The following is a 26,410-nucleotide window of genomic DNA, read 5'->3' on the forward strand; positions in this document are numbered from 1 at the left end:
ACCTGCTCCCACTTTTCCTCATTAGCTCTGCAGTATATATACCAGCCCCCTTTCCCCAGTTGCTGTTTGAGGCTCTGTTTTCTTAGACTTGTAACTGATGTTGTGTTACCTGTACCTGCCCTGTCAGCTGCCCTGTGGACTTAATACAACTGCTGTTTGGACATGCCAGTAAGCTTATGTATTTTCACATTTGCAATAAACCCCCGAGCTCTTGCTGTTAGCCTGCAATGTCTTCTGTTTCCTATCCTTGTTAACGCGCACTCACCCACATGACATCTTGTGCTTTTTTCCACATACCTATAATTCTATCAAACAGTTTCTATATTTGATAAAATTTCACATTATGGACTAAAATTATAAATGTTTCTTTATATATTTTTTTGTATCAGCAGCATCTCATTTTATATCATCTGCATGGCTCAGTAGACAAACTAATTGATTATTAAACAGAACTCAACAGACCAATTTTATTTTTCATGCATTGAAAGAAATATAATACTTTTTGTAATAATAATACTGCATCAAACCACCTTTCTCTGCCATCTGAACACCAAACTGCTCAGGGGACTGTACAGGAACATATTCAATGCAATTAACAGCAGGTTAGCAGAACAAACAAGGACAGAGCTGCCTTTTCATGGAGGACCTTTTAAAGTGGGCTTGTAATTCTTCCAGTAAAAAACATGTTTGTTTTAAACCTTTATGATCTGAACTAGTATATGAAAGTCATGTTTGAGTTTGTATCATAGGGCTACAGATCAATTAATTTTTTTCATGCAAGTTGAACAATATGTAATCTTTGCTTAATACTGCTTCCTTAAGTTTTTTTTATGCCACAGATGAACTTAATAATTGCAGCACTTCAGAACTGCTTAGTGGCCACTGGGTAGGTTGCAATTAGAAGGGAGCAAACAAATAAGGAATGAGCTTTTTTTATGTGTAACTATCACTAGAACAATGGTAGTTGAATTTAATTCAGCTGCTTCAGTTTTAGGGTCCTGTTCTTGTGTGTCGCCGGCTCACTGTCACACTGTCATGGCTTAATTAGACACTTGAATAAAATGTGGACAATAATATCAGTAATGTTAGTCAAAATGCTGTGAAATACACCTATTGACGCACGGCTTTGTGTCTAAAAGGTGCAGATGTGCAGACAATGCTTGTTCTTTGTTGCATCCCATGGACACTTTAAGGACGTTTGGCTCTGGAAAATTATAGTTTTCTTCAAAACAAATCTACTAAAGGATTTAAACTCAAATGAAATAGAGGAACATTTAGCACATGTAAAGGTGTCTGGGCCTCAAACTCTTTGTTCTTAAATATAGTTAGACACTTCAGGTTCAGTTCCTTTTTAACATGAAACACTCCATCTCACTTCCTCTTAAATGGTCACCCCAGGTCGATAAGATTTCCATCACTGTGTTCCTCTTCTGCTCGTCGACTCCTCAGCCATTCCTCTCTGACTTTCTTCACTTCCTGGCCATAATAATCATGAAGTTTGCTGAAGTCCTCAAGTGGATCAAAATCCACTAAAGGCCATTCCCCATACAAAGGTGCCGGTCCATTAAGTGGTGTGACATGAGCATTTCTCCTGGGCCACAGTTTCGGGGACTTTTTTGCCACCACTTTAGTGGGTATTGATGGTGCCTGTAAAACGGTCCCAGCACTGAAGCTTCTCCCCACCCGGACCACTGCTGTTGGCCCCTGCACAGGAGAGAGGAAGTTGGGGGTGGACTGCTTGAGAGCACTGACAGAGGAGTTCGAACGGGATTCACCAGAGCCTTGTTGCTGTTTAGCTTCTGCGGATGGAAAACAGGAAATTGTGAAAACATAGGTTACAAATAATATTGAATTATAGAGACATTATGCATATAGCACCTTTTGCAGAGGAAACGTTTGGCAATATGGGAAAATTCCTTTTATTTTCTGGCAGAATTAGAAGATTGATACCACTCTTGTTTATGCAAAAAGAAGGGGGTTATGTGCTAAGCTTGCTGGCTTTATCTGGACAGATATGATGTCAGTGATTTTCTCATTTTATTTCACCAGAAACTGCCTTAAATAATAGCTTAGAAAAGACAAGAAAAAAACGTACAAAAAAAACATGAACTTCAGTTTACAGGCTACCTGAGAACAGGGCCACACCACACAACACACCTTCGTACTGCCTCCCCAAGTCTCTCACCAGCAGGGAGAGGTAACAGTGGCTGGCTGAGAGCAAAGCTTTAACCCAGCTCTCTTGAGTCAGACCATCCACTGCTGCAAATCTGTAGGTTTTGAGTCCTGGCCCTTCAAACACCAGGGAAAAGGCAAACTGTCCATCAGGCTCCGAGCGCCGGACCGCACACCCTTCCAGCACAATGACACCCAGCAGGTGTCGGTCAGCTGGGCGATCCTGGTAGAAAAGCAGGTTTGCCTTCAGGACAAACCACCGCCGCTGGTAGGTCGCATTTCTCTCTTTCTATAAATAAAAATGTCAAAGGAAAGCAGAATTATTGCATTTGCTGACATATGAAAATGAGTACTCAAGATTCAGTCATTTCATGTTGTGTGTTTAATGTTTATCCCAACCTTTTTGTAGAGATATCCCTCTTTATCTACAGGAGAGGTGCATGAAAGGTAATGGGTCAAAATCTTCTCATGGAGCTTCATCCCAAAACCTGAACAAGGGTATTTACATTAAGAAATTAAAATACTAAAAACGGCATTAAATGTAGCTGTAGAACATATTCCAGAAATAGACGTAATTTTACTGTAACTACAAACCACAATCACGTTTCTATTAAGCTCATTTCAGTAGCTCTTTAATATCCTCCAATTATCCTCACACTTTTTATTTGAGGCGACTTGTCATGTTTCAGATGTGTATGATTTGTTTTGAGTTCCAAAGTTATTGGGCCCCCTCCAAAAAGCTTTTAATATTTGGGGTTCCCCAGTTCATGCGGCCTGCGTTTGATCCTCCTGAAATTGTGTTTGAAGATACAATGATGACGTGTGAAATAAACAAAACAAAATGAAAGAGATGTGTCCCTTTAGGTTTGTCTTGCGACCCTAGGATTAGAATGGCTGGAAAGTGTATGTGAAGAAGAAAAACTGGCCCCATATTGACCGGCTACAACAACAGGAATACTTCTTTTGTATTGCTGCATTAGACAGAGGCCACTTTTCAGCAGTACTTTTGCTTTTGATCCTTAAAGTACATTTATAAGGCTTGTATTGTATTACTTCTGCACTTCTTGGTATACTTATGATGGAATATGTTGTCATTAAAACATACTTGAGTAAAAGATATGGAAACTTTATTCTCCATGGGGTATTTATACTGCAAACTGTGTGAAATGTAGACTGGAACATATATCAGAAATGCATTAATCCAGGCTTTTTCTTCAGCAAAACATTGATTGGAATCACAAATATTTTTTTTTTCCTGTTAAGTTCAATTCAGTAGATCTTTACTATTATTATTAGGAGGATGCACTTGAGGTTTAAAAGCAGCTGTCAGTTATACCCAGTGAACTAAAAACCAGGACCACACTGTTACTTCGCATGTACTGAATTAATAGATACAGTCAAATAATACGTATTTATTAGTTATAATGGGAATAACAGTACTAAAGTCAAGGTAATACCAATGAAACATGTCTTGTCCGTCTTCCATATAATTCACTTGCACAGTGACTCAGACAGCAGTGGCAGAATAAAAAAACTGTGACTCAGACTTACCTCTGCCAATGTTGAGTCCCTCACAGGGTTACTTTACCCTTCCACACGGTCTCCACATTATTTACATATGCAGATCTCTTCTCCTTGGTTCTTAGAGTTCCCAAACATGAAGCCAATTGTTTGATGCATCCAGAACCAGACAATGTTTGAATATATATTGTTTCAGGTTACTACCACTGGTTCTCCCTCGGGTACAAGAGGACGAGTGTTGAAATATAAATAACTCGACCCACTTCCTGGTAACACAATCCTGACATATTATATTCTCTCTCCTCTCTGCTTGCGTCTGCCCTGAGCTGGCGGATCAGCTGGACCAAGTAGTCACTGATGAGAACTGCTACCTGGAAGTGAGACACATGATGCTTAAGTGGAGTTCAAGGGTCGATGTATTTGACTTGGCTCGCTCACTTCTGCATTTGTGTTACTTTTTTTTTTCTTCAGATGACTTTTAGTTTAATCTCTGGTGTGTATTGCACATGTCCTTTAGGTGGTTGATTCCTCAGGGGGATGTAGGCTACAGCTTCTTTTCAGATATAACTCGTGTATGACATTCATGCCAAAATCTGTCTCTCTTTATTAATCTCTAAATCAAAAAAAAAGTTTTGTATGTAGGCTACAGTATTTAAACAAATTACATGACTTATTGCTACATTTCTTTTTCTTGTTCTCGAATCTATTTTGGATACACACTCATCTTTTTTATCCTCAAGGGATTCATAATCTAAAAGAGTCCAAGGTGAAGAGATTTACATGGTCTTTTTATACTGCGCAGCATGTCTCCACCCAGTCTGAATCAAGTGCTGTGGAGAACACTGCGGTTCAATGTGATTCGAACATATCGTCTGTAAAATCCTTTCTACGCTCCTCACCAGGGGGCGGCGGTAATGCGCCGTGTTATTGTTTGTCAGTCAGTCAAAGAAACTAGAGGGAAAACAAGCGAAGAAGAAACGAAAACGAACGTCGTTTGAATGATTTTAGTCAAGTTTTGAAACATTTCTCAGCTAAATTTAATCTCTTTTCGCCTTGTTTGTATACTTTTCACACCAAGGTAATATACAGGTCGCACTGTATCAGTTAACTACATGCAACCTTACCTCTAACTAGAGTTTGGACTGTGATAACTGCATTATGTGTTTTGCATGCGTTGTTGTTGGCTAACATTTGTAGCAACGAAGCTAACATGAGCTCTGTGGTAACCGCTCGTATTCACGACGTTACAAAAATCTAGTCGGTAAAAGTGTTATAAAGCCACTCACTATAGTGAGGAATAAAAGAGTCATTGTCTCGCCTTCTGTAGCACCATGCCGAAGAGAAAAGTAACATTTGAGGACGGGGACGGGGTTTTAGAGCTGGATGAAGACCTCCCAAACAAAAAGGTAACATCAATTTTAGATCCCTGGTTAGTCAGTAAGAGCTCCAGAGATAGGATAGGATACAATCATTGATTGAAGAAGTACTCCGAACATACCAGCACAAGTAAACGTCCTGCATTCAAACCCTGCAAGTATTTCAGAATTATCAGCAAAATGAAAACGAAAAGTATGGTGCAGTTTATGGTGCATTTACTGCTGAAGATGTTTAAGGTTGTGCTAATGCTAACTCCTTTGAAGGGTAGTTTAATTTACAACAATGTATTACATTCTATAAGATCGTATGGTTTCAGCTTTGTGACGATGCACTTTCCAACTGACCTAAGAGGTTTCAAAAGTTTAATCAGCTTAAGAAGTAGGATCATTTTCTCAAAACAAGAAGGAACACTTCATCCTTATTTCCATTAGTAAAAACACCAAATCTGGTGAGGCATGGTTTTCCCCAGGCAGGAAAGGTTAGACAAATTGTAACTCAAAAATCAACTAAAGCTGTCAGACAAATGTAGTGGAGTAAAAAGGACAATATTTCCAACTGAGATGTAGTGGAGTAACACTATAAAGTAGAATTCATTGGGAATACTAAAGTACAAGTACCTCCGATTTAGTTGACTTGGTTACATTTCACCACTGCAACCACATCATTTAACAACTAAGTGGTCACATGTGAAGAAATACCTTTTATAAAACAATAACAAACACCCAAGTCATCACTGGATTTCCATTGGTCCATCGGAGACTGAACCTATTGCACAATTACACCTGCTACTTCTTAAACTCTGCTTGATTGAATAGAATAGAAAATCTTGGTTGTCATTATACACAAGTGCAGTACTTGTGCAACAAGATTGAAGCAACCCCTTTACAGTGTCGACACGAAAAATAAAAATATAAAGTATAGGTACTGCAGAAGAAAAAAAAGAGGGGGGACCTGATGCACAGTCCTGAGAGCATCTATTTACATATATAAAATAGTTTTGTATACACATTATGCAAAAATATAGTCCTGAGTATTAAATATTGCACTGTAATGAAATTAAATTATTATGTACTAAATAATAAATAAATATTGCACAGTAATGAAATTAAATGGTTAAATGTTAAATATTGCATTGTATGAAATTGCACAGAATTCCAGTGGAATGTCATGTAAGTGAAATTCTCTCAAACGAGTTTGTCAGCTAAATCAATGACAATGTTGTCAGGACATGGAAATAACTGACTAAAACTAGTAAGAAAAGGGATGCCTACTTGTATTATTTTTAATTTTATATAATGTTATATGTTGTATTTTTCTTTTCTTTCATCTACTGCTGAACCAGGTTTGTGAGGTTGTGAGTGGCCCAGGCTCCAGGTTTAAGGGCAAACATTCCCTCGACAGCGATGAAGAGGATGAAGGGGAAGAAACGAAAAGCAGCAGCAAATATGATATTCTGGCCAATGATGATGTGGAGGGTATGTCTTGTTTATTATTTGAACTGTAACTGTGAAGTGATAGAGGGCAGAGAGCTGGTCTTGCTTACTTTGATATGACATATTACGAGGGCTGGGCGATATAGACAAAATCAAACATCACGATAATCTTGACAAAATACCTCAATGTTGATATTGCGACAACATTTTATGGTTGAATATTTGTGCTTTAAAACAAATGTTATTTACACAATGAGATTTTTGATAAATATTCTCCAGAAATGATTTAATGACTTAGTGAGTAAAGGTTAATAATAGAACAGCTACAACAGTCTGATAAGTTTAGAAAATGACATCACTTTTCTGTAATGCAGCCTGTAAAACCAGGAAATCAGGAACACGTACCATATTACGATATATCCAAAATCTAAGACAATATTCTAGTCTCATACTGCGATATTAATCCAAAATCAATATATTGCCCAGCCCTATATATCACGTCACATATACACCTATTGAACATACAAAAGGGCACATACACTTTGTTTTGTGTTAAGGAAGCAATCTCTTAACAAGAGGCTGAATTCTTTGACACTGAAATTCTTTTGTCCACTTCTGCTACATACAAATGCCTTGAGTGTGGCCGGATAGTGTGTCTGTCTAAAAATGAAGTGTAAGTAATCATGTCACCTGAGACAATGCCAACTACGTTTTCAGGCCAAGAGGGAGCCACCATCGACTATGATGAAGGCGTTTCTATTACACCCTTCAACCTGGATGAGGAGATGCAGGAAGGATACTTTGACTCCGAGGGAAACTATTTCGTCAAAAAGGAAGAACAGATTAGAGACAACTGGCTTGACAACATTGACTGGGTAATTGTATTTTAAGGGACTTTTGCTTCATGTCTAAAAACCTTTCAAGGACTGTGCAATAATATACGTTACTTCTTCTAGGTGAGAATAAAAGAGCAACCTTACAAACAAAAGAAGAAAGGTCTTGGAGCCAAACGGAAACGCAGAGCTGGGGATGAGGATGAGGCTGAGGAAGAGAAACAGAGAGAAGAGAAGCAGGCAGGCGGAAAAAACAATGAAGAAGAAGAAGAAGAGGAGGACGAGGAGATGGAGCCTGCAGAGGACCCGCTGGCATCCTACACACAGCACCAGCTCACTGAAGCTGTGATCGAACTGTTGCTACCGGGGGAGACAGTTGCCAAAGCGCTCCGTCGGCTAGGAGGCCTTGGAGGAAGGAAGAAGGGGAAGCTGAGGGAACAGAGTGAACCCACGGAGGAGACCAAAAGGGATACAGAAAAGCTTGACAGGCTCACCGCACTAGCTGACAGATTGGTTGGATCTGGGATGTTTGAGATATATCAGCAAACATATGAAAAATTGGCCTATATGATGAAGAGCATGAAAAGCAAGCGACCAGCTGTGGGAAAGAAACCCGGTGGTGATAGTGATGAAGAAGAAGATGAACTTGACATGTTCGCAGATAAATTTGACGAGACCCACACAGGCAGATCAGAGAGAGAAGACGACGACGAAACAGGTTGCTTAGTGTTCCTTGTATACATTTCCCTTCCTGTACTAAAATATCTTGTTTTGTTTAATCCAGTTTTTGTCTTCTTCTCAGTGAGTGAAGAAGTCATGTGGGAGTACAAATGGGAAAATAAGGATGATTCAGAGGTTTTCGGCCCTTTCACCAGTCAGCAGATGCAGGTATTCTCTTCCATCAACTTAAAATCACAAGTTCTTCAACAAAAGCACTTTTTTAGTTTGAGATATATTGTACAACTGGTAATGCATGGTTTTCTTTTGATATAATGGATATAAATGGCAAAATGTGGAACAAATTAGGCAAGGACCTCAACTCCACCTCTTTGCTTTTGTTTTGACATTCTGGTTTTGTAAGCATGTGTTAACAATGATCCAATCCAACTTGGTGGTAGCAGTCAGGGTGATGATGGGGTGACAAGGCCAGTAAAACTGGACCAGAAAAATCAAGTATGTGTTTAAATTTCCAAGACCACTTTATGCTGGCCTCAGTGCAGTTAATGTGGTCCATACCAGATTGCGATGATGATGATGATGATGATGATGATGATGATGATAATAATTACTACATCCACATACGCACCAAACCAAGAATTTGCAAGAACAGCACAGTCAAAAACGAAGCAATTTTAGTGTGTGTACTTGTGTGTATCCTTGTGTTTAATTGATTGGGGCAATTTTAAAATGTGTTGCAATATGTAGTATGGAATTGGCACCCTGCTTATAAGCTCAATCAAACAAATGATAAAGAAAGAGAAAATTGCAATAGTAAAAAATAATAGTAGAGAATTGTAGGTTATAATTTTAACAAGGGCTTAAAACTAAAATATAGAAAGGTGTACATTCTTAAAAGACTTTTCTATTTGTGATGTTTTCAAGTATAAAGTCGGGACACAGTTCAGGTTTGTTATGCTCATCATTATAATAGAAATGTATGTCTATATTAAAGTATAATGATCGTTCATGTTACTTGCACTAATACTGATAAATTAAATAGCAACTTTATTAAGGCATTTTACCCATTTTTTTCAGTTTTTCTCCTGTACACTAGTGCGAATTTAGAAGTAGATCCCGTTATGTTTAGAAGATTATCAGGCTGCAGGCTGGTTCTACCTTTAACCTCAATCTGGCCTGGTGGGATTTAATCTTCTTATTGTCTGTTTTGCAGGGTTGGGTCGATGAAGGCTATTTCAGCACTGGTGTTTACTGCAAAAGGGTCGACCAGGATGGAGCTCAGTTCTACAACTCAAAGAGACTCGACTTTGAGCTGTTTACATGATTTATGTCCAGCCGTAAATGAATCACAACCGTCACGATCACTCTCAGCAGTCATGTTTTGCCCTCCATCTTTCTTCAATCTTTTCATCCAGGGCTTTGCTGGCAAATGTATCATTTTAACAGGGGCTTTTGTTTTCTGTAAATTGTTTTAAAATAAATAACAGATGTATGTGGTGTTGCTATCAGCCATTTGTTTCTTCTTATTTTTTTACTTAGTACCAAATCCCATTGTGGTTTTATTTTAAAGGAACGCGCCACCGTTTGTTGAAAATAGTCTCCCCTAGCTGTAAATAGGTGGGCCAACGGATATTTTGTCTCAGTGCATGCATTGTTTTAGTTTGGTGCAACACCGGCAGCGCCGCCCCTAGTTAGCTTAGCATAGTGAATGGAATACTATGTTGCAAATAGCAATGCAAAGTAAGACTTAACGATTTCCTAGGCAGATATTAACTTGGGACAGTTCTTAGGCTGTGTTTCCACCCGATATAGTCCCAAGTCCCTTTGTACTGTAAAATTATATATACTTGGAAGGTAACATTTTTTTAAATATTGAGCCAAATTGTTTATATTCTTTAAAATCTGAGAATGCAAAATCAGTTTTTATTGTCGGAAGTGACAAGACAAGTGAATTTTGGCAGAACAATGTGGATCAAAATAAAATTAATTTGTATTAAAGTCACCTTCAAGCTAAAAATGCCCAGTGATGGTTTGAGGTTGTCAGATGTGAGAATGTGCTGCCTTTCTTTGTATTTATAGTAAATAGAATATTTTTTGTTTTCCAGACTGTTAATGAAAGCCTTGTGATCTAGCATATTTTGTTAACATCTTTATTTTTGCTCAGTCAGACCAAACAATAGAAAATAATAAGCAGTTCAATGTGACAAATCTTTACGTTTTCACTGGCGATAATTTAATTGTGTCTGAGTTGCGCTTAATTAATGTTAAATTAACTATGAGTCATCGCTTACGCTTATTAAAGTACTGTGTCTAAAGATACTAGGTTACCCGAGGACATAAAAGAAGACATTTGTCTTCGCTCTCTAATTGGCGGCCCTCCACCTACGACGTTTCAAAGTTTTCTCTAATTGGTCAGATTTCAACAAGGCTTTCCGGGCGGAAAACAACACTCTGCTCTGATTGGATGATCCGTCTGTCTGGTTGTCGTAAATCGGATACATTTGAGGGAGTAGCTGTAGGGCGCCGTCCTGCATGTCGGAATAGTAATTTGCGGTACAGCTAAGCGATTCTGGTAAGTGTGATTACTGTGATGTAGCATTAATAACTATGCAAATAAACAAGAAGATCATTATTTGTCTAGTTAGCCCACAGAAAGCACTTGAGCGTAAGGAGAAATGACAGCTCCCGGCTACGGCTATTCCCCGGTTCTGAAACTGTATATTGCACACTGTGTGAATATCGGCGTCAGCCAAACAGTCATGCAGTGTTGATGAAGTATAAAGCTTCACTCAGATGTGGCTAAAGTGTTTAATTCTCACTGTTTTTTATTATAGTTTACATTTCGATCCATAACATAGGATAACGTTGACCAATGTTCACTTACGTTAGCTCCCATATACAAGTTGGAATACGAGAGTTTCCATTCCAGCATTTAGACCTCGCTCAGTTTTTAATCGAACCGTAGCTTCCATTTGATTAAAAACATTCCCTGTAATGCATTTCTGTTTAATTAGCTGTCTAGTTTATTTGCATTAGCTTGGTTAGCAAGGTTATTAATCTAGATGTATCCAACCTTTCGCTAACGAACTGTAAGTGCAAGTGGACTCCCGTTAGTAAGATGTGCCAGTTGCCTACGACAAAGACCGACAAAGAAAGAGAACTCAAATTCAAAACGACTGTATTTTGTGAAGTTTCCACAAACGTAATTGTTGCTGTGACATTGAATATAAAGGACATTCCTAGATTTACATTACCGTTTCAATCCTAAATTCTGATTAAAACCAACATTTGCACAATATCCAATAAACTCCACTACATTGGTACCATACATTTAATTCCTTATTACAATTACAGTGGTTGAGGAAAACGTGTTGAACATTTAACAAGGTAATGCAACGTTTATTGATACAGTTATACAGTTATCTCCAACAGGTTGACTGTGCCTGTGTGTTAATCTAATATAGGTCAAGATATCTGCTATACTTCTCTTGTCCACTTGCTAACTATATCTTTAAATCTTAACGTAGTCTAGTCTGTCTTTTTTCCTTCATTATGTTACATAACATTATATCACTGTATATCTCTGTTGTTCTTTTAAGAGTCACAGATAATCAAACTAGGGCTGTACCAATAACCGTATCACCGCGGTGACGTGACACTTCCGCGGCGATGACATCATCACCGTCATCGACGCATTCTTTTTTTCTTTCGGATAATATTTTTTTTGATGGTGAAAGTTACAGGAGTGCATTTGTCGTGTCAAATGAAATATAATAATCGTCGTTTAGTTATCGTAATTGACTGTCTTCTATCATATGTTTAAGGGATTCTGAAGAAAAAAAGTTGCTCTTCATTTCAGCCTTGCACACGTGTAGTTATGGACACTCCACACACGTATAGGGGATTTATTTTGTGTGTGTGTTGGGTTGTTATTAAATGTTTCTAAGCTTTATTACTTGCGGTTAACCGCCATACCGCAGTGATACATCGCTACTTCACTGTGAAGATACAGAGCAGACTCCCCAGACCAACGCTCAATCTCAAATCTATTGAGTTTGGCTTGGTTTGGTGATAGCCAGACTAGGCCATTTTCACTATTTAATGTTTTATATACTGAGAAAAATCAATCAAATAGGAAAATATTATAAGATGTTCCTATTCTTCATTTCAGAATATAATATCATCCCATCCAAGAGATCAAAGACGTAAGTGAAGCTTCCTTTTTAAGACGTATTTTTTAGTGCTTTCATACTGATATGATACCCCGCATGTTTCTTTGTTTTTCGGTTGTTATTTACAGAGACGGACAGACAAGGAGAGAACGAGAAAGCAAGGGATGTTGACCTATCCCTCTGACTCGCTCCCTCAGATAGTTTGTCCAATGGATGAAGATGCTATTCCCGCAAACAGTTTCTGTAGTGCACCTCCCCACCTTGAACCTCCACCACCTTTCCTCCCCATTTCCTCCGTCACTCCCAGGTATAGTTGTCCCGGCACCTTTTGCTTTCTTTTGCTATAAGTGTATTTCCCCTCCTTGCTTTTTGACACTTTGGCCTTAATGGATTTATCGATGTAGGACTTACAAACACTAGGATTACGTGCTATGGTAATATCAGTATCTGATGTTTCGATCATTTTCATCAGTGCTGATATTAGGCAAATGCATTTTCTCAATTGGAATATTTCTGGTATGAAACTGTTATGCAGTGTCCAGATTAAGATGTGGTCTCAGCATCCGATTACAAAGGACTACCTTTTTTTTCCCCCAAATGTTTCCAGTTACCATTAGAGATGAGCAGCACATGCTATTTCACCAGAATAGCAGAAAGCCTGTACTATTTATTTTGAAATAAGGTGGTCTAACAGCAGGTGGATGTTTGAAAGCTTGAATATGGGTATTGACAGTCCCACCTCAGGTGAAGAAAAATGATCGTAAATGTTTAAGTGGATCTGGTCCCTGCTGTTTGCACCAAAGATGTGAAAGACATTCTCAGAAAGTTTATCATCGGTTCACAGTTGGCTGGAAATGATCACATTTAAGCACATTAAGTTATCACCATTATTATATTTATGCTTGATATGTTGCACTAAAATGTGTTATAAGTTAGGCAACCAAAAGTGTACGGAGTGTTATGGTAGTCCCAAGAACTTCGACAGAGTGATACATCCTCTCTCTAGCTATTTGCGTCATGTCAGTTTCAGGATTTGCATTCTCCCGGTTAAACTTTTATCCATATTCCATCAATAATTTCAGCTGCTCATCTTTATATTTTTGATTCATAAGCTTTTAGTATTTGGATGAGTTAGTTCATAAAGAATACACCTGTTATTTGAATATGTATCAGCAGATGTCCGTTTAAGGGAACGGGATTGGGACATCCCTAATACCGATTCACTGTGCTGTTTTGTTTCTCAATGAAACAAAATAATTTTTTATTTTTTTAAACATTCACAGCTGTGCCAATGATGGAATATCTGGACACAGAAAGTGTGGCCACATTCAAGAGATCAGAGCACAAACTCCTAAAAAGCAGAGGAATACAGACAACGGAGCGGCTCACGAACCATCCACACAAAATCTGTCCCCCACAAAGAGACAAAGGGAGAGTGCAAACATGGTAGGAGATGACCTCAAAAAATCTTCTTCAGATATACTTCAGTAACAAAACGAAAAAAAGCTCATGCATCTCTCTGATTTGTAGGTACAAGTGTCACAAGCCAAGCTGTCAAGAGTTGAAGGTACACATATACATGAGAAACAAAAGGTCAGTCACATCTTTTCTTGCACTAGATGTTCTTGCACTCAACCCTCTCTGTGTCTCTGTTGGTCTCTTAATCTGTGTCTTACAGCCTGTCGAATTCCAGTGATGGTACTTTTCATGTAATTAAGCTTTTGTTGTTTCTAAGCTGTTTGTGCGTGGGTGGTGTGCTGTACAACTACACTGTATGTCAACATTGGAGTTTTAATCCTCTTTCACGGTCTGCTGCATTTGATGCAGACAAGCAATCCAGTGTCTTAATATGTCCCATAAACACAATAGAATGCAATGCATATCTCCCCCTGTCTTCTTTTGTTGTGAAGAACTGTAGAGGTAAACCAGTACCAGTGTTTCAGAATTGGCACAATAACTGAATAGTTAATCGAGTAAAGTGGCTGTTGTGGTTAACAAACTCCCTCAGTTTTGACCAAAACTCAACCTTTTTTCAAATGTTAAGTTAGGGCAATAAAATTCTATTTTTGTTATAAATGTATTTGTAAAGTGCTTTTGATCAATTTGGTTTTCTTGTTGGTTGTATGAGCAGCACTGCTTAATTTTCTTAAAACAACTGTTTATGTATTTAATTTGCAGGACGGCTTTGATATTAGTTTTGCAGCGGAGCGCCATAATAAGTAAGTGTTGGAGCAAATTCTTCTCAGCTTGTGTATGACTGATAATCATTCAGTGGGAATAGTTTACTTAAATTTCTATTTATCTGGTTAAACTGCCCACAAACATTCTTTTTAGGCATGTGCACATTTGAATTGGATTATTCTAGAAGGTTTAAAAAAAACGGTTATACAGTGTATTTGAATCAGTTTGTCTGAGAGTAACTGTGGTCAGTCTGTGATGCAGGCATGGTTCAAGTAGCTTTCCCTATGACCTACAATAGTAGGCCAGTGGAAAAAGGGACATAGATGTTGTAAGCATGTTTTTATTAAGAAAACTAGTGAGTGGTAGAATAACAGAAACAAGATCTGATGCTTTCACAAGAAAGTCCTATGTAGGCATTGTTTTTGTTTTATTTTGTTTTACATAATGACACAGTGTCTGCCTTGTGGTTTGTGTTTTGAAAGTCTAATTTTCCTTTTCTGTTGTTCCTTCAGTGAAAAGGACCAGATAAGCCCACGAAAGCTACCAAATGGCTCTGCTGCAGAAAATGTAGTTGAGCAGTTTGCTGATGATACCAGACAGAATCTTGACACCACTAAATCTGACATGGATAAATGCGGCGGATTTTCTGATGGACAAAATGCAACTCCAACGAAGGGATGGGTGATCGGCCCCTTGTTTCAGTCATTCAAGTCAAAGATGGCCAGTTTCACGGAGATTGTCATGACTCCTGTTAAACTCTTCAGAGCTAATAGTCCACCACCATCCTTGGACCATCCAGAAAACCTGGATGAGTGTGAGCTACAGGCCGATGGAACATTTGATGTTGAACACTCAGAGCCAAGTGATGTGTTTCATTCAGAAGCACAAAGTGAGAATGGAAGTCGGGAGGCTGAAGCTAATCAGCAGAGGCTCGGTACAGTTAAAGGTGCAAGAAATGCAAAAACTCTTGCTCTTAAATATTCAAAAAAAGTATCCTCTGAGGTGGAGTTGCCAACGCTCAGCTCTGAACATGCAGGGCAATGTGAAATAACTCAAAAGGAAAAAAACTCACCTGATTCTGTGCATCTGCAATGCACTCCCTTACCCTGCATTGATTCTGAGGAAGTTTCCGGATCTGTTGGGTCCGTTATTGGGTCCTCCATGCTGTTACAGCCCTCTGTCAATGTAAGTGCCTCACATGAATCCAAGTTAAAGATGTCATGTGCTAAGGAGGACGAGAACTGCGAACTGATGGTCCGGCTGAAACCACTAACTAGGAAATGTACAGAAAATGGATCTAGAGTAAGGAATATTACCTCTAAGACTTTAATATCCGAAGTCAAAAAGGAAGAGTCTCAGGTTAATGATGGACAGGTTTCTCACATGACTCTAGACAAATCAAACCGAGCTGACTCAAGTGATATTGACACAACGCTGTCATTATCCTCCTCGGTCTGTCAGCTTGACTCTGATGGTCCTCAGCTGGTTGGTAAAGTTGATTGCAGGGAAATGGAAAGTCTGCTTTGCCATAGCCACCAGAAAAACTTAAATGACATTGCTATTAGAAGAACACTTGATCCTACTTTAGACACTCTGCAGCTGGAGTGTCGGCTAAATCCTTCAGCTGCCGGTCTTGGGAAAGCAAAGAGGGGCCTGAAACTTGACTGCCATTCCCAAAACTTTGTGAAGAGGAAGAGATTGACAGCAGATACATGTACAAAGATTAAAAAAATGCAAGAGTTATTAGATGTGGGTTCAGAAAGTGGCCTATTGAGACCACCGAGAAAGGAAGTTGTGTCGACAAATACCATTGGAGTTAACGAAGAAACGCTGAAGCCTGCTCAAAAAAGACCGTCTGTTTCAACAAGAGCAAATAGGAAAGGAAAAGGTGGACAAGATATGCTTGCTGCAATGAATGAAACCGCGTTAAACACACCGACCGAAAGTTCCACCGTTGTGATGTTGGTTTGCTCACTGGATAAAAGCAGCGGTGTGTCAGAGAACAACCGAAAGGGCAGCAGCAGGGTGAAGCAGCCCAGTGGTTCTTGCAAAAGAATGAAGACCAGAACCGGTCTTGGTAAACCTGATGTACACATTGATGGATCAAACAGTGGGGATCTGGCAACCACCGTGGCAACAAAACAAGCTGTCCAGGAACCGTTATCAGAAGTCCTTGTCCGTCCTGGCCTAAAGAAGCTCCAGAGCACAAGCGAGTACAGGAATGTCAACACAAAACCACGAAAACGGAAATCGCCAAACCAAGCGAGTTCAACTGCACTATCGGACAGCACTTTGGTAGCTACCTCATCAGCACTATTAATGGAGCCACTTGAACTCACGCTCGCAGATGTAGATACTTCCCAGCAAATTCAAAAAGAGGATAGCTCTAAAAAGGAACCCAATCAGCCGTCTAAGAGACCCAAAAAGGGTATCGGAAGTGCTGTTAAATCATCTGCTTCAGCAAAGCAATTTTCCCATAACCTTCATGTGATAACCAAAGAAAACCAGCCTAAAGAAGGCAAAGGTACAATCTCAATGGACCCTGTGTATTTTGAAATGACACCTTTTGAAGGTAACCAGCAACCTGTTCCTTCACCCTCCCAAACTAATGTAGCCTGTTTTCTACTATTGGATAAAGATGTTGAGCATGTCATTGATGGGAAAGAAAAAAGTTCTGCTTATGGGGCTGATGAGGTATTTTCCACTGACACTCAAGCCAGTACCCACAGCCGCATTAATGAATCTCAACTAAGGTCTAGTACAAGAAAGATTAACATAAAGCCAAGGAGATCAGATAACCAAAGGAGGAAATGCAGAATTTTGCATGGTAGGTCACATAAAGGTGGAGAAGTGACAAACTCTATCACTATGGACGATGCAAACCTGGCTGAAGCAAGTTCACGCTCAAAAGGAAATGGCTTATCAAGACGCCTGTTGCGCAGCTACTCTTGCCCAGAGATCCCCTGCTTTCGTCCCCACGACACACTTTGGATTTCTTCTTTGCATTCACCCCATCACAGCAGTATCCACACATCACATCAGCACCAGTTTTCCCACACTCCTGTCCATCATTCCCACAAATCTTTGCTGCGGGCTCGTCGACACACGGTCTGTAGTGTAGAAGTGGAGAGGGAGATCGCCCCTCTCTGCCTCCGTAAGGAGGTGTATCCATCCAGAAGATCGCTCCCGTATGACAGAGCCACCCAACACCTGTCTCGTAGTTTTGCACTTTCTCCCAGCGCTTCCCTCTCAGCTCTCGCGTCTTGTTTCCTCTCAAGCCCCCTGGCTTTCCTTTCTAAGAAAGTTGAAAGCAGAGGATCTGCTGCCAGCCCCAGCACTTCCACTCACGGTTCTTCTCCCAGCCCGTCTTCTTCCGTACACCCTCCAATATTCCTCCAAAGAACCGAGTCTTCTAATGCTGCGTTGGACTATAGCATTAGGTAACACGCTTTGTAAATTCTATAAAAAGTCTTATTGTGGCTTTGATTCTCAAATATTTTATCCCAGTGCTGAGATGAACTCTTGACTTGTTTGCAGTGGGAGTTCGTTCCAGTGTGAGATTGAGAGAAGGCAACAGAGTGAAGAGGAGGATGACGGCGAGGACACAAGCTCATCCAGTCAGGAGTTTGAAGATGTAGGGTTGAGAGAAGAAAAGGCTTTGTCTGATTCGGAAATCAAGGTATACATTGTTGTACACAAGTGTAATGACATATTGTACTATCGGTGTATAACACATTGTTATCATGCATACTTTTATATTGAATCCCTTTACATGTTTAGACAGTTGATTATACAATGATCATAAGTTTCAATATGACTTAACGCTGGCATTTGTCATTTGTTTATGACTTGTACATTTCTTCCATCTGGATTTACACTCTATTGACAGTTTATAAGGTAATAATAGATAATATTAATGTAGTTCAACATGCCATGCAATAAATTATTCCTTCATAAAGGTATAATAATTTTTGGTTGAAACAGTTTTAGGTAGTTTGTGGTGCCTTTGAATTAGAGCTGTTTTTAATTATCCTTGCACAGCATCAATATAAATTAGGTTTGACTCTAGTGGTTATTGATCATAGATTAAGGAAAGGGATTGTCGCAGCACTTTCAGAATAACTTGTTTCCTTAATCCTCTTCTTCATCATCACAGGTTGTGCAAAAGCATGAGGAACGAGGAAAGGTGTCGTCTATTAGAATTCGGAAAACTTTACCCAAACCTCAGAACAACCTGACACCCATGGGCCTGCCCAAACCCATCAGGTAAATACTCAAGTACATGAGACCGGAAGTTCACTCTAGTCCTCGGGAACGGTATGTGTGATAAATAAATCTCATTTCAAAGGTCCACATACTCACTTTTGGTACTTTTAAAGTGCACCTTACTGCTTTTTATCAGCGAATGGAGCTGGCTCAGCAATTAGGAGTGTTAATTCATGGGTGTTTAGCTGAAAGCATTTAAAAATACTCATCAACTCAATGCTTCAGACTTTTTTCTTTTTTTTTTCCACCAAGAGGGCTTTTAATATATGCTTAATTAAGTTGCTCTACAATCACTGAATATGCTGCATTGGTTTATGCACTTATAACTTATCAAAGTTCTTATTCGCTCACTGTTTTATGCGACTCATTGTTGACCTCAAAAAGAAAAAGTAGTATTTATCTGGATTGTGACTAGTAACACACAGCAAGTCCAAAGGGAAATCTTAAACAACCTGGCTGGCTGATTACCAAACACTGGGTCAAATGCAAAGGTCAGTAAGGTCTTTATAGATGCAGCCTTTAAGTAAAAGAACGTCTGTTGTGATTATTTTTTTATATATATATTGATGATGATCATGTTTGATCATTCACAGCAAAGCCAAATGCATGCAGGACTGTTAAATAGTCATGCGGGAGTCACTCTGCGTTTTAAATTAGGGTTACACTCTGCCCTGTCATTAACAGTGAATTTGTGTCAGTGTCGATACATGTTGGTTGTCTATTTAAAAACTCTCTGATCAATAATCAGACCTTTTGCAACACTGTCCCCCCCCCCCCCCCCCCCCCCCCCCCCCCCCCCCCCCCCCCCCCCCCTTGTGTTACACCACAGGCTGAAAAAGAAGGAGTTTAGTTTGGAAGAAATTTACACCAATAAGAATTTCAGCAAACCCCCTGAAAGGTAAGGTCAACGTTGTAATATTGACTATAAATCAATGTTAAATGATGGATATAAACACACACAATAAGTATTTCTTGAAGGTAAACAAGTCAAATACGGTAAGAAGATGTAAATTGCAGCTTCACCCCCATTCCGTTAGACTTTGGAACAATAAAACCAACTTTATGCATATAGCTCAATCCTGTGTTTCTGGACATACGGGGTTGCAGAGTCAAATCTGTAACATACAGAGCCATTTGTTGTTTTTAAAATAATGAGTCAGACATTTAAAAAATATATGTGTTTTCTTTTTAAATAACAAGATGCAAATGGGTTGACTACACAGTAGTAGGGGCTTGGGGGAAGCCTTGCTCTAGACACGTTATAGTCGGGTCTCAGAGGAACTCTACAGCTCACACCTGCAACCCTGTGATGCTGAAACGCTCATTACTCACCAGATAACAAAACTTTTGGCTGGGTGGAAAAATGGAGGCACATGTTGTGTCCCGAATCCATTCTACATATATTTATAGTGTACTGTTTTTGCATTTAGTACAAAACATGTTAAAAACAACAATCAACAAAATTAACAAGGAAAAATTGTCATCGAATTTTGACTTAAGAAAGACACTATCATTTGAACTTCACAAACAAAGATAACAAATAAGAAGTTATTTGTTGTCTTTTAAAAGTGCATTGTAATAGTGTTTTAGGGTTGTCTCAGAAGAATTTTCATAGTCTAATTGGAATTAAGTCCTGCTTATCGTCTAATCATGTGACCACACGACAACCGTGGGTCATGGATAATTGACAGTTTCCACGATACATGACCAACGGTTGTTGTGTCTTTTCCCTTTTTTACAAATTTGCAGCAATATGTTATTTATATCACAATTGTTTGTATATTAACTTATTGGAAGGAAACTGCTAGTTCTATGTGAAATCTGCAGACCGAGCATTCCAAATAGCTGCAAGCATCAACTTGTCTTGTCGCAAATCTTTGATCTGGGATGGGCTGTACGTCTCTGAAAAGATTTGACTGTGAGACTGGCAGTCGAGTCAGGCTCCTTCGATTGGAGCATAGAATAATCAGACTGATCTCATGAAATGGCGTATGTATGACGCGCCAATTTGTATGCCATTATTGGCGTGTTATCAAGATGCATACTCTCTTTTTAGCGTGTTTATCAATGCCGTTTGGCCTCCATTGACTCACATTATCTTGCGATTGCGTGTGAATTTACGGCATAGCGAGTAGTATGAAAGGAGCAAAAATCCACGTAGGGAGGATGGGTAAAACTCTGGACCTTCACCCAGGAGACCATGATTGTGTTTCCTGCGTGTCATGTTTCCAAAAGTCAACTGTCGTTTTTTATTTATTTTATTTTTTAACTAAAGCCAACCCCGTTCTTATTTTCCTAAACCAACCGCGTCATGTTTCCCAAACTCAGCAGTCGATTTTTTTCTCGCGATAGCACAAGTGGCAACATGTCAAGGGGTGTGTATGTTTACGTCGGCTGTATACAGCATAGACATACACGCAGATAGCTCACAACGCGTACAGGTAACACACCACTTGGCTTTAGAAAGCGGGTGTGTAAATTGACGCAAAGTCATGATGTCTTGTTGGAATATTCCACTGTTCAGGGTCACCCCTAGAGTACAGTGGACTTTTTATTTTGGTGTGAACATGCATCATACTCAAAACTGAGAATTATTCTGCAACATGGAGGCAGGGAGCAAAGTTGGACCTGAGGGTGGCACCAGAGGAATGATCATGCTGCTACTTAAATCAACTGCATCCGCTGCTATTTGGGTTTCTATACTAACGTAATTATTTCTAAGTAAAGACTTGTTATACTCCCTTAACTTTCTGAACTTGCTTATTGATAAGAACTTGTTACTGGTTTCAGCCGGCTGGAGACCATCTTCGAGGTGCCTCTCAATCGCCGGAATGGCTCGGAGTCCTGTTTTGGCCAGAGGCGTTTCAAGCGATTTTTGGAGTTCCTAGATGCTGGCGAGGCCAGAAGACCAAAGAGGCCACTTGTTGGTGTTGGAAAGGCAGGTATTTCATCTTCCAGGACAAGACGAGGTGGCTTCCCTAAAGACGAGCCGTCCCTCAGCGTGCAGGATGTGGACTCACTTCTCTGTGCCAAGCTCGATCAGCTGAATTTGTGGTTGATACACGATCAGAAAGACAGTTGACACATGCTGCGAGGAGATTTTTTGGCAGCCATTAAAAAAAAAAAACGCACAGCACAAAATCATTTCTATGTAGGAATGTCCACTATATAATAATGAAGATTCACATGTGAGTTTTCCAGCTCTTAATGTGTTCGCACAATCTGTGTATGATTGTTGTGGTTATTATTGAAAAATTACAATCACTAGATTTTTTTAGTCTGGTGCTATGAAGAACAATACATCATAGCACCAGAAGTGTATTGGTTCATAGACGTTGGCCATAAACATAGTGGTCACTGTAAATCCATTCTACACAGTAAATCGCTTTATATGTCATTACTGCACTCAAACGGCTGCCGTCCATTCCCCCCCCCCCAGTCGCTTTCCATCTGCGGTAAGTGAAACCGTCTTGACAGCCTTGATTTACACACTTGTACAGTATCGTAACATTTTCAGTTAATCTCAGCCTTACCCAGAGAGTTACAATTCCGCACAACCTCCTTAGGTGAGTGATAATGCCATTTTGTTACAGTGACTTTTGTGCGCTGTCACTATTGAAAGATAGCATTTTATTACGTGAATAATATGAATAGTCATGACCTTGCAGCAGTGAGTCAATCCATAAAAGTAGGTATTTTTTTTCTTGAAGGCTGTAATATAATCTAAACATGCCTGCAAGAGACTTGTATTCGCTGCAACCAATTTTACAACCAAGTTTCAGTCCATGAATGAATATGTACAGTCAAGTGTGTCTGCGAGCAGCACACGTTAATCATTTTACTCAACTCAGTACTCAATTCAGTTATTTGTGTTTATAAAGTTATGGTGTAAAGAAGTTTTTGTTGTATAAAATATAAGTTGGAAACAATACGGCACTCCAAAGAGCATGTTTAATCCAGAGTGGAGGTGTCCAGATGCTACTGGTGGTTGGCTTTTAATTACCACTACTTCTCTCTGAATTGTTTTGTGGTATCTATATTTGTATTGCAACTGTAACTTCTTGGTAAACTGCCTAATGTATCTATTTTTCTTTTTGGCCACATTTTAATGAGGTTGCCTTAACTTTAAGACTTTCTATTTAAATAGGTGTTTTTTAGGCGTATTTGTAATTGTGGCCGTTGTTATGAGGGTGTGTCAAGATCATTCAAACAACTCCGAGCACAAACTTTTTGTCATTTTATTATGAAATGGCATCATTTTTATATGATTGTATAAAAGTACGACATATTGATACGTTTGACGTTAGTAAAGCTAATACGGTAACAATGTAATAGTGCTAAAATACGTCAGCAACACAAACAGGATCTAGTTCTGATGAAGCATTGCCATGATCACTGCCTTGCCAATATTTTTCCAGTAGAGACCCAATCTTTGATTAAGTTGCTACCGTCTGGATTTTTGGTAATTTATTAGCTTTGTAGTATCTCAAGTATACACAGTACCTAAAAATGAGTGTTAGATTCTAAAGCATTTAAGGTGCAACAGTATTAAGGATTGGGTCATTACTTGGGAATGACGATTCTAATCTTCAGTATATAATGTGTCATGTTTCAAACAATAGTTAATGCTGGATTTTTTTATGGTTTGGATTTTAAATGTCCACATGTTCATATATTGTTAAATAAATATTACGGCATATAAAAAACATGTAAATGTTGTAACGTTTTTGATACAGTTTTCTTGAGTGGTTGTTCCTTTTGTAAAACCATTAGAAATGGTTAAGTAGAAAAGTGGAAAGCAATCAATTTTTTCCCAGCACACTACAGCCATATTCTTCACACCTTTATGGCTTTTAGTAGTTTATGAGCAGCTTTGTACTGTCCGCTGTCTGTCCCCATAAACATCCGAGTCACTGCTTCGGTTGTCCTCTGTAGAGGTTTATTAAAGTTGATCAGTCTTGCAGAGTGAAGAGATACGAGATCAGTGCCATCAGTATGGGTGTTAAAGCCAGAATGGCAACCCAAGTAACAATGGAGATAATTCCAAATTTCTTGGCCCGTCTTGAAAACGTTGCAGCTTTCTCTGGATCTGTCGTTGTCTCAGCCTGTTGATGTTAAGACAAGGCAATATTTTAAATTGGAAAAAGCTATACATGTACAAACTGATAAAGTGCAATACTGTAGTGTATAATTTAGTCTAGATTTGGGATTTAAAAAAACTGCTAAATCTCTGTCAACCTTTCTGTCACAAATTTAACTTTCACTTTTGATTTGAGTAACACAAGACTGAAATGACCATGACATATGTCCTTATTTGGTGTCCTTACAGTGTTTTATGTTTAATATGTTATGTGAGATATATATATGCCAAAATCTTATTGACAGACAAAGAAATGTACAGTATGTTATCCCATATATTGAATGTGGTTTGGGATGAAGTACTGTGCAAAAAGACCCATTAACGCAAATAGCAGATGCAAAACAATGAAAATCCATTGTATTTAACCATGTTTGACACCTGGGGTCTCTGACACTTCAAACAGAAATAATGTGATATTTTCTGTGGCAACTTCCGAAACACGTAATCAGTTTAAAATCCTGTTCATAAACAATTTCTAGAAAAAACATCAAGTATCAAGGTGATGAAATAGTGTTAAAATGTCTTTTGAGCTGTTAAAGAAGGCCTGGGGTAATTTCTCACCACAGAACAGCACAGAGCAACCAGCAGGAATGTGGAATTTGTGAAACAAGACCCAGACAATAAATTACCTTGACTGAATTTATCAGAGCCTTGATTCCAATGCAGGAGATCCCACAGATAATGCTGCAGATGGCAAGTCTTCTGTGGTTTTTGTCCCCACAGCAGGAGGCAGCACCCTGTCTTGTTAATTGATTATTTTGTGCGTCGCCTGACCCTGGGATGGTATTCAGTGGGATATCTTCATCCACAATTATACGTGTTTGATGTGATGTAGACATTTCTGCAAAACACAAAAACATGTTCAAGAAAGAGTAATTTCATTATAAGTAAAACCATCATTTTGAGTGAGTGATGTACAAAGGACAATTTTAGGATATGTCTGAGTGGCCTGCTTTATGGTCTTTGTTCACAACTGAATAGAATTGTTTGTTTTTCAAGATAAAGGGACATGAATGGAACTGGTTTCACCCTTTGTGTAAGGTCCAGCCTTGCTTGGGTAAATGTTTAGTTAATTATATATGTGTATACTTAAATGACCATAGTCTGTAAGAATATTGTGTATTTTCTTTTCAGAATATTGTCCAGACACAACTGGACAGATTTTCACAGACTACATGGATTGAACTTGATCCATTCATGTTCCTGTTTTACATTCTGAACATAATAACCCGACGCTGACTCCATGTCCAAAGTCAGACTATCTATTGTTAAACTTGAAAAACTCGGCCCTGCATTCCTTCTGCCAAAACACTGTCGACTACATTAAATGACTCCCAGAGAGAGTGCTGGATTTGTCAAGGTGTATACATATTTATAATGTCCGTCAGTAATAGTATTACGATTGTACCCCTTCTTAAACTTGGCCTACATGTTTTTGACTCATAAGTCAACACTGTCCAATGGGAATATCAGACTCTTTTCTTAAGGTTTTGAACTAGAATCTCCTTGTGAGAAATGCTGTTACTTCCCTTGACGGACGGCCCCGGCGGTGCAAACTGGTGATTTGGTTTATGCTAACACAGAGGAATGTGTTCCCTGGTTGTATTTGTAACCTGTGTTTACCTTATATTATGAGTTTTTAAGGTTTGGTGCGTTTATCATGTACTATGTCAAACCCGCCTGACCTGTTGCATAGGCAAGACAATCCCAGTTTAATGAATTTGAAATAACTATGCCCTACAAGTCTAAACATGTTCTTCAACAAAAGTATGTTGAACAGTATGTTCTCCCTAGTATGCATCATGATTATTCTGAACTGGGTATTTCAAACATTGAAACGAAAGTACAGTTTGAATGTCGTAACATGGAGCACAGACAGTGTCAAGACATCCCTGTAAACTAACCATTTTTTTTTTTTAAAGCTTGAAAAACTTGTACGATCACACAAAATGTTGCAACCTCCCTCATGGCTTGTTATGGCGATATAAGATATGAAATGTAGTTTATCTAATCTCTGATTCAATCACAGAACGCCAGTAACTCTGCTTGTTTGTTCACTTTGGGAAAATGGATCAGCAGAGTGTTAGAATGGGGTAATAGTGGTTTCAAGATGTAATGCTACACAGTTCTGGAAATCATTAGCAGTGAGAAAATTCATGTTTGTGGTCTGTGTGGATTACTAATGTGAGTTAGAATGATTAAGACGTTTCTGTTCTGTAAAAACATTATCTTCCCAAAGACAAAAGGGAATACATACAACTTGATGATACTTTAAACACAATCAAACCTCATTTAAGGGTTAAATTCCTACTTTAAAGTACAAACCTGATTCAATTTAAAAGGCTCCTCAGTCTGAATACATTCCTTCAGTGAAACAAGGAATCTCTTAGTTTGTCCAGTGTGTGGTTCAGAGTGACATTAAAGTCTTGAAGGCAGGAAGGTGTATTGTCTTCTTGTCCCCTCAACAAAATTCCAGTTGTAAGGTGAGAGCTGTCATATGAAACTGCTTCCTTTTACATACAGGTTTCAGTTAGAATCTCCACGCGTGGTCATCCAAACACCACGGCTGTCGTAGTGGAAGTCCAAAAGACAAACAGCTCCGTGCTCGACCTCTCCCTGTGCCATATAGGTTGTTGA

General features: G+C 39.0%; 3 protein-coding genes across 3 annotated transcripts; 2 read left to right on the top strand and 1 right to left on the bottom strand.

Moving 5' to 3' along the window:
- Positions 1-689: 689 nt before the first annotated feature.
- On the bottom strand, positions 690-4,303 carry zgc:153733 (uncharacterized protein LOC556313 homolog). Its single transcript, XM_034895061.1, has 4 exons — positions 3,724-4,303; positions 2,572-2,660; positions 2,158-2,461; positions 690-1,799 (listed from the first exon to the last, which is right to left on the bottom strand). The coding sequence occupies exons 2-4, from the start codon at positions 2,650-2,652 to the stop codon at positions 1,390-1,392; spliced, it is 795 nt and encodes a 264-aa protein (XP_034750952.1). The 5' UTR covers positions 2,653-2,660; positions 3,724-4,303; the 3' UTR covers positions 690-1,389.
- Positions 4,304-4,599: 296 nt separating this feature from the next.
- cd2bp2 (CD2 (cytoplasmic tail) binding protein 2) lies at positions 4,600-9,526 on the top strand. Its single transcript, XM_034893446.1, has 7 exons — positions 4,600-4,771; positions 5,021-5,099; positions 6,413-6,545; positions 7,221-7,378; positions 7,460-8,054; positions 8,139-8,224; positions 9,228-9,526. The coding sequence occupies exons 2-7, from the start codon at positions 5,025-5,027 to the stop codon at positions 9,336-9,338; spliced, it is 1,158 nt and encodes a 385-aa protein (XP_034749337.1). The 5' UTR covers positions 4,600-4,771; positions 5,021-5,024; the 3' UTR covers positions 9,339-9,526.
- A 1,042-nt stretch (positions 9,527-10,568) lies between these two features.
- Positions 10,569-23,338, top strand: prr14 (proline rich 14). The gene is made up of 10 exons (XM_034893390.1): positions 10,569-10,586; positions 12,186-12,219; positions 13,470-13,632; positions 13,717-13,779; positions 14,365-14,405; positions 14,880-17,807; positions 17,905-18,046; positions 18,524-18,633; positions 19,463-19,531; positions 21,424-23,338. The coding sequence occupies exons 3-10, from the start codon at positions 13,630-13,632 to the stop codon at positions 21,713-21,715; spliced, it is 3,648 nt and encodes a 1,215-aa protein (XP_034749281.1). The 5' UTR covers positions 10,569-10,586; positions 12,186-12,219; positions 13,470-13,629; the 3' UTR covers positions 21,716-23,338.
- The last annotated feature ends 3,072 nt before the right edge of the window (positions 23,339-26,410 follow it).

This window comes from Etheostoma cragini, chromosome 15 (assembly GCF_013103735.1).
Source record: "Etheostoma cragini isolate CJK2018 chromosome 15, CSU_Ecrag_1.0, whole genome shotgun sequence".
In the NCBI taxonomy this organism is placed as follows: Eukaryota; Metazoa; Chordata; class Actinopteri; order Perciformes; family Percidae; genus Etheostoma; species Etheostoma cragini.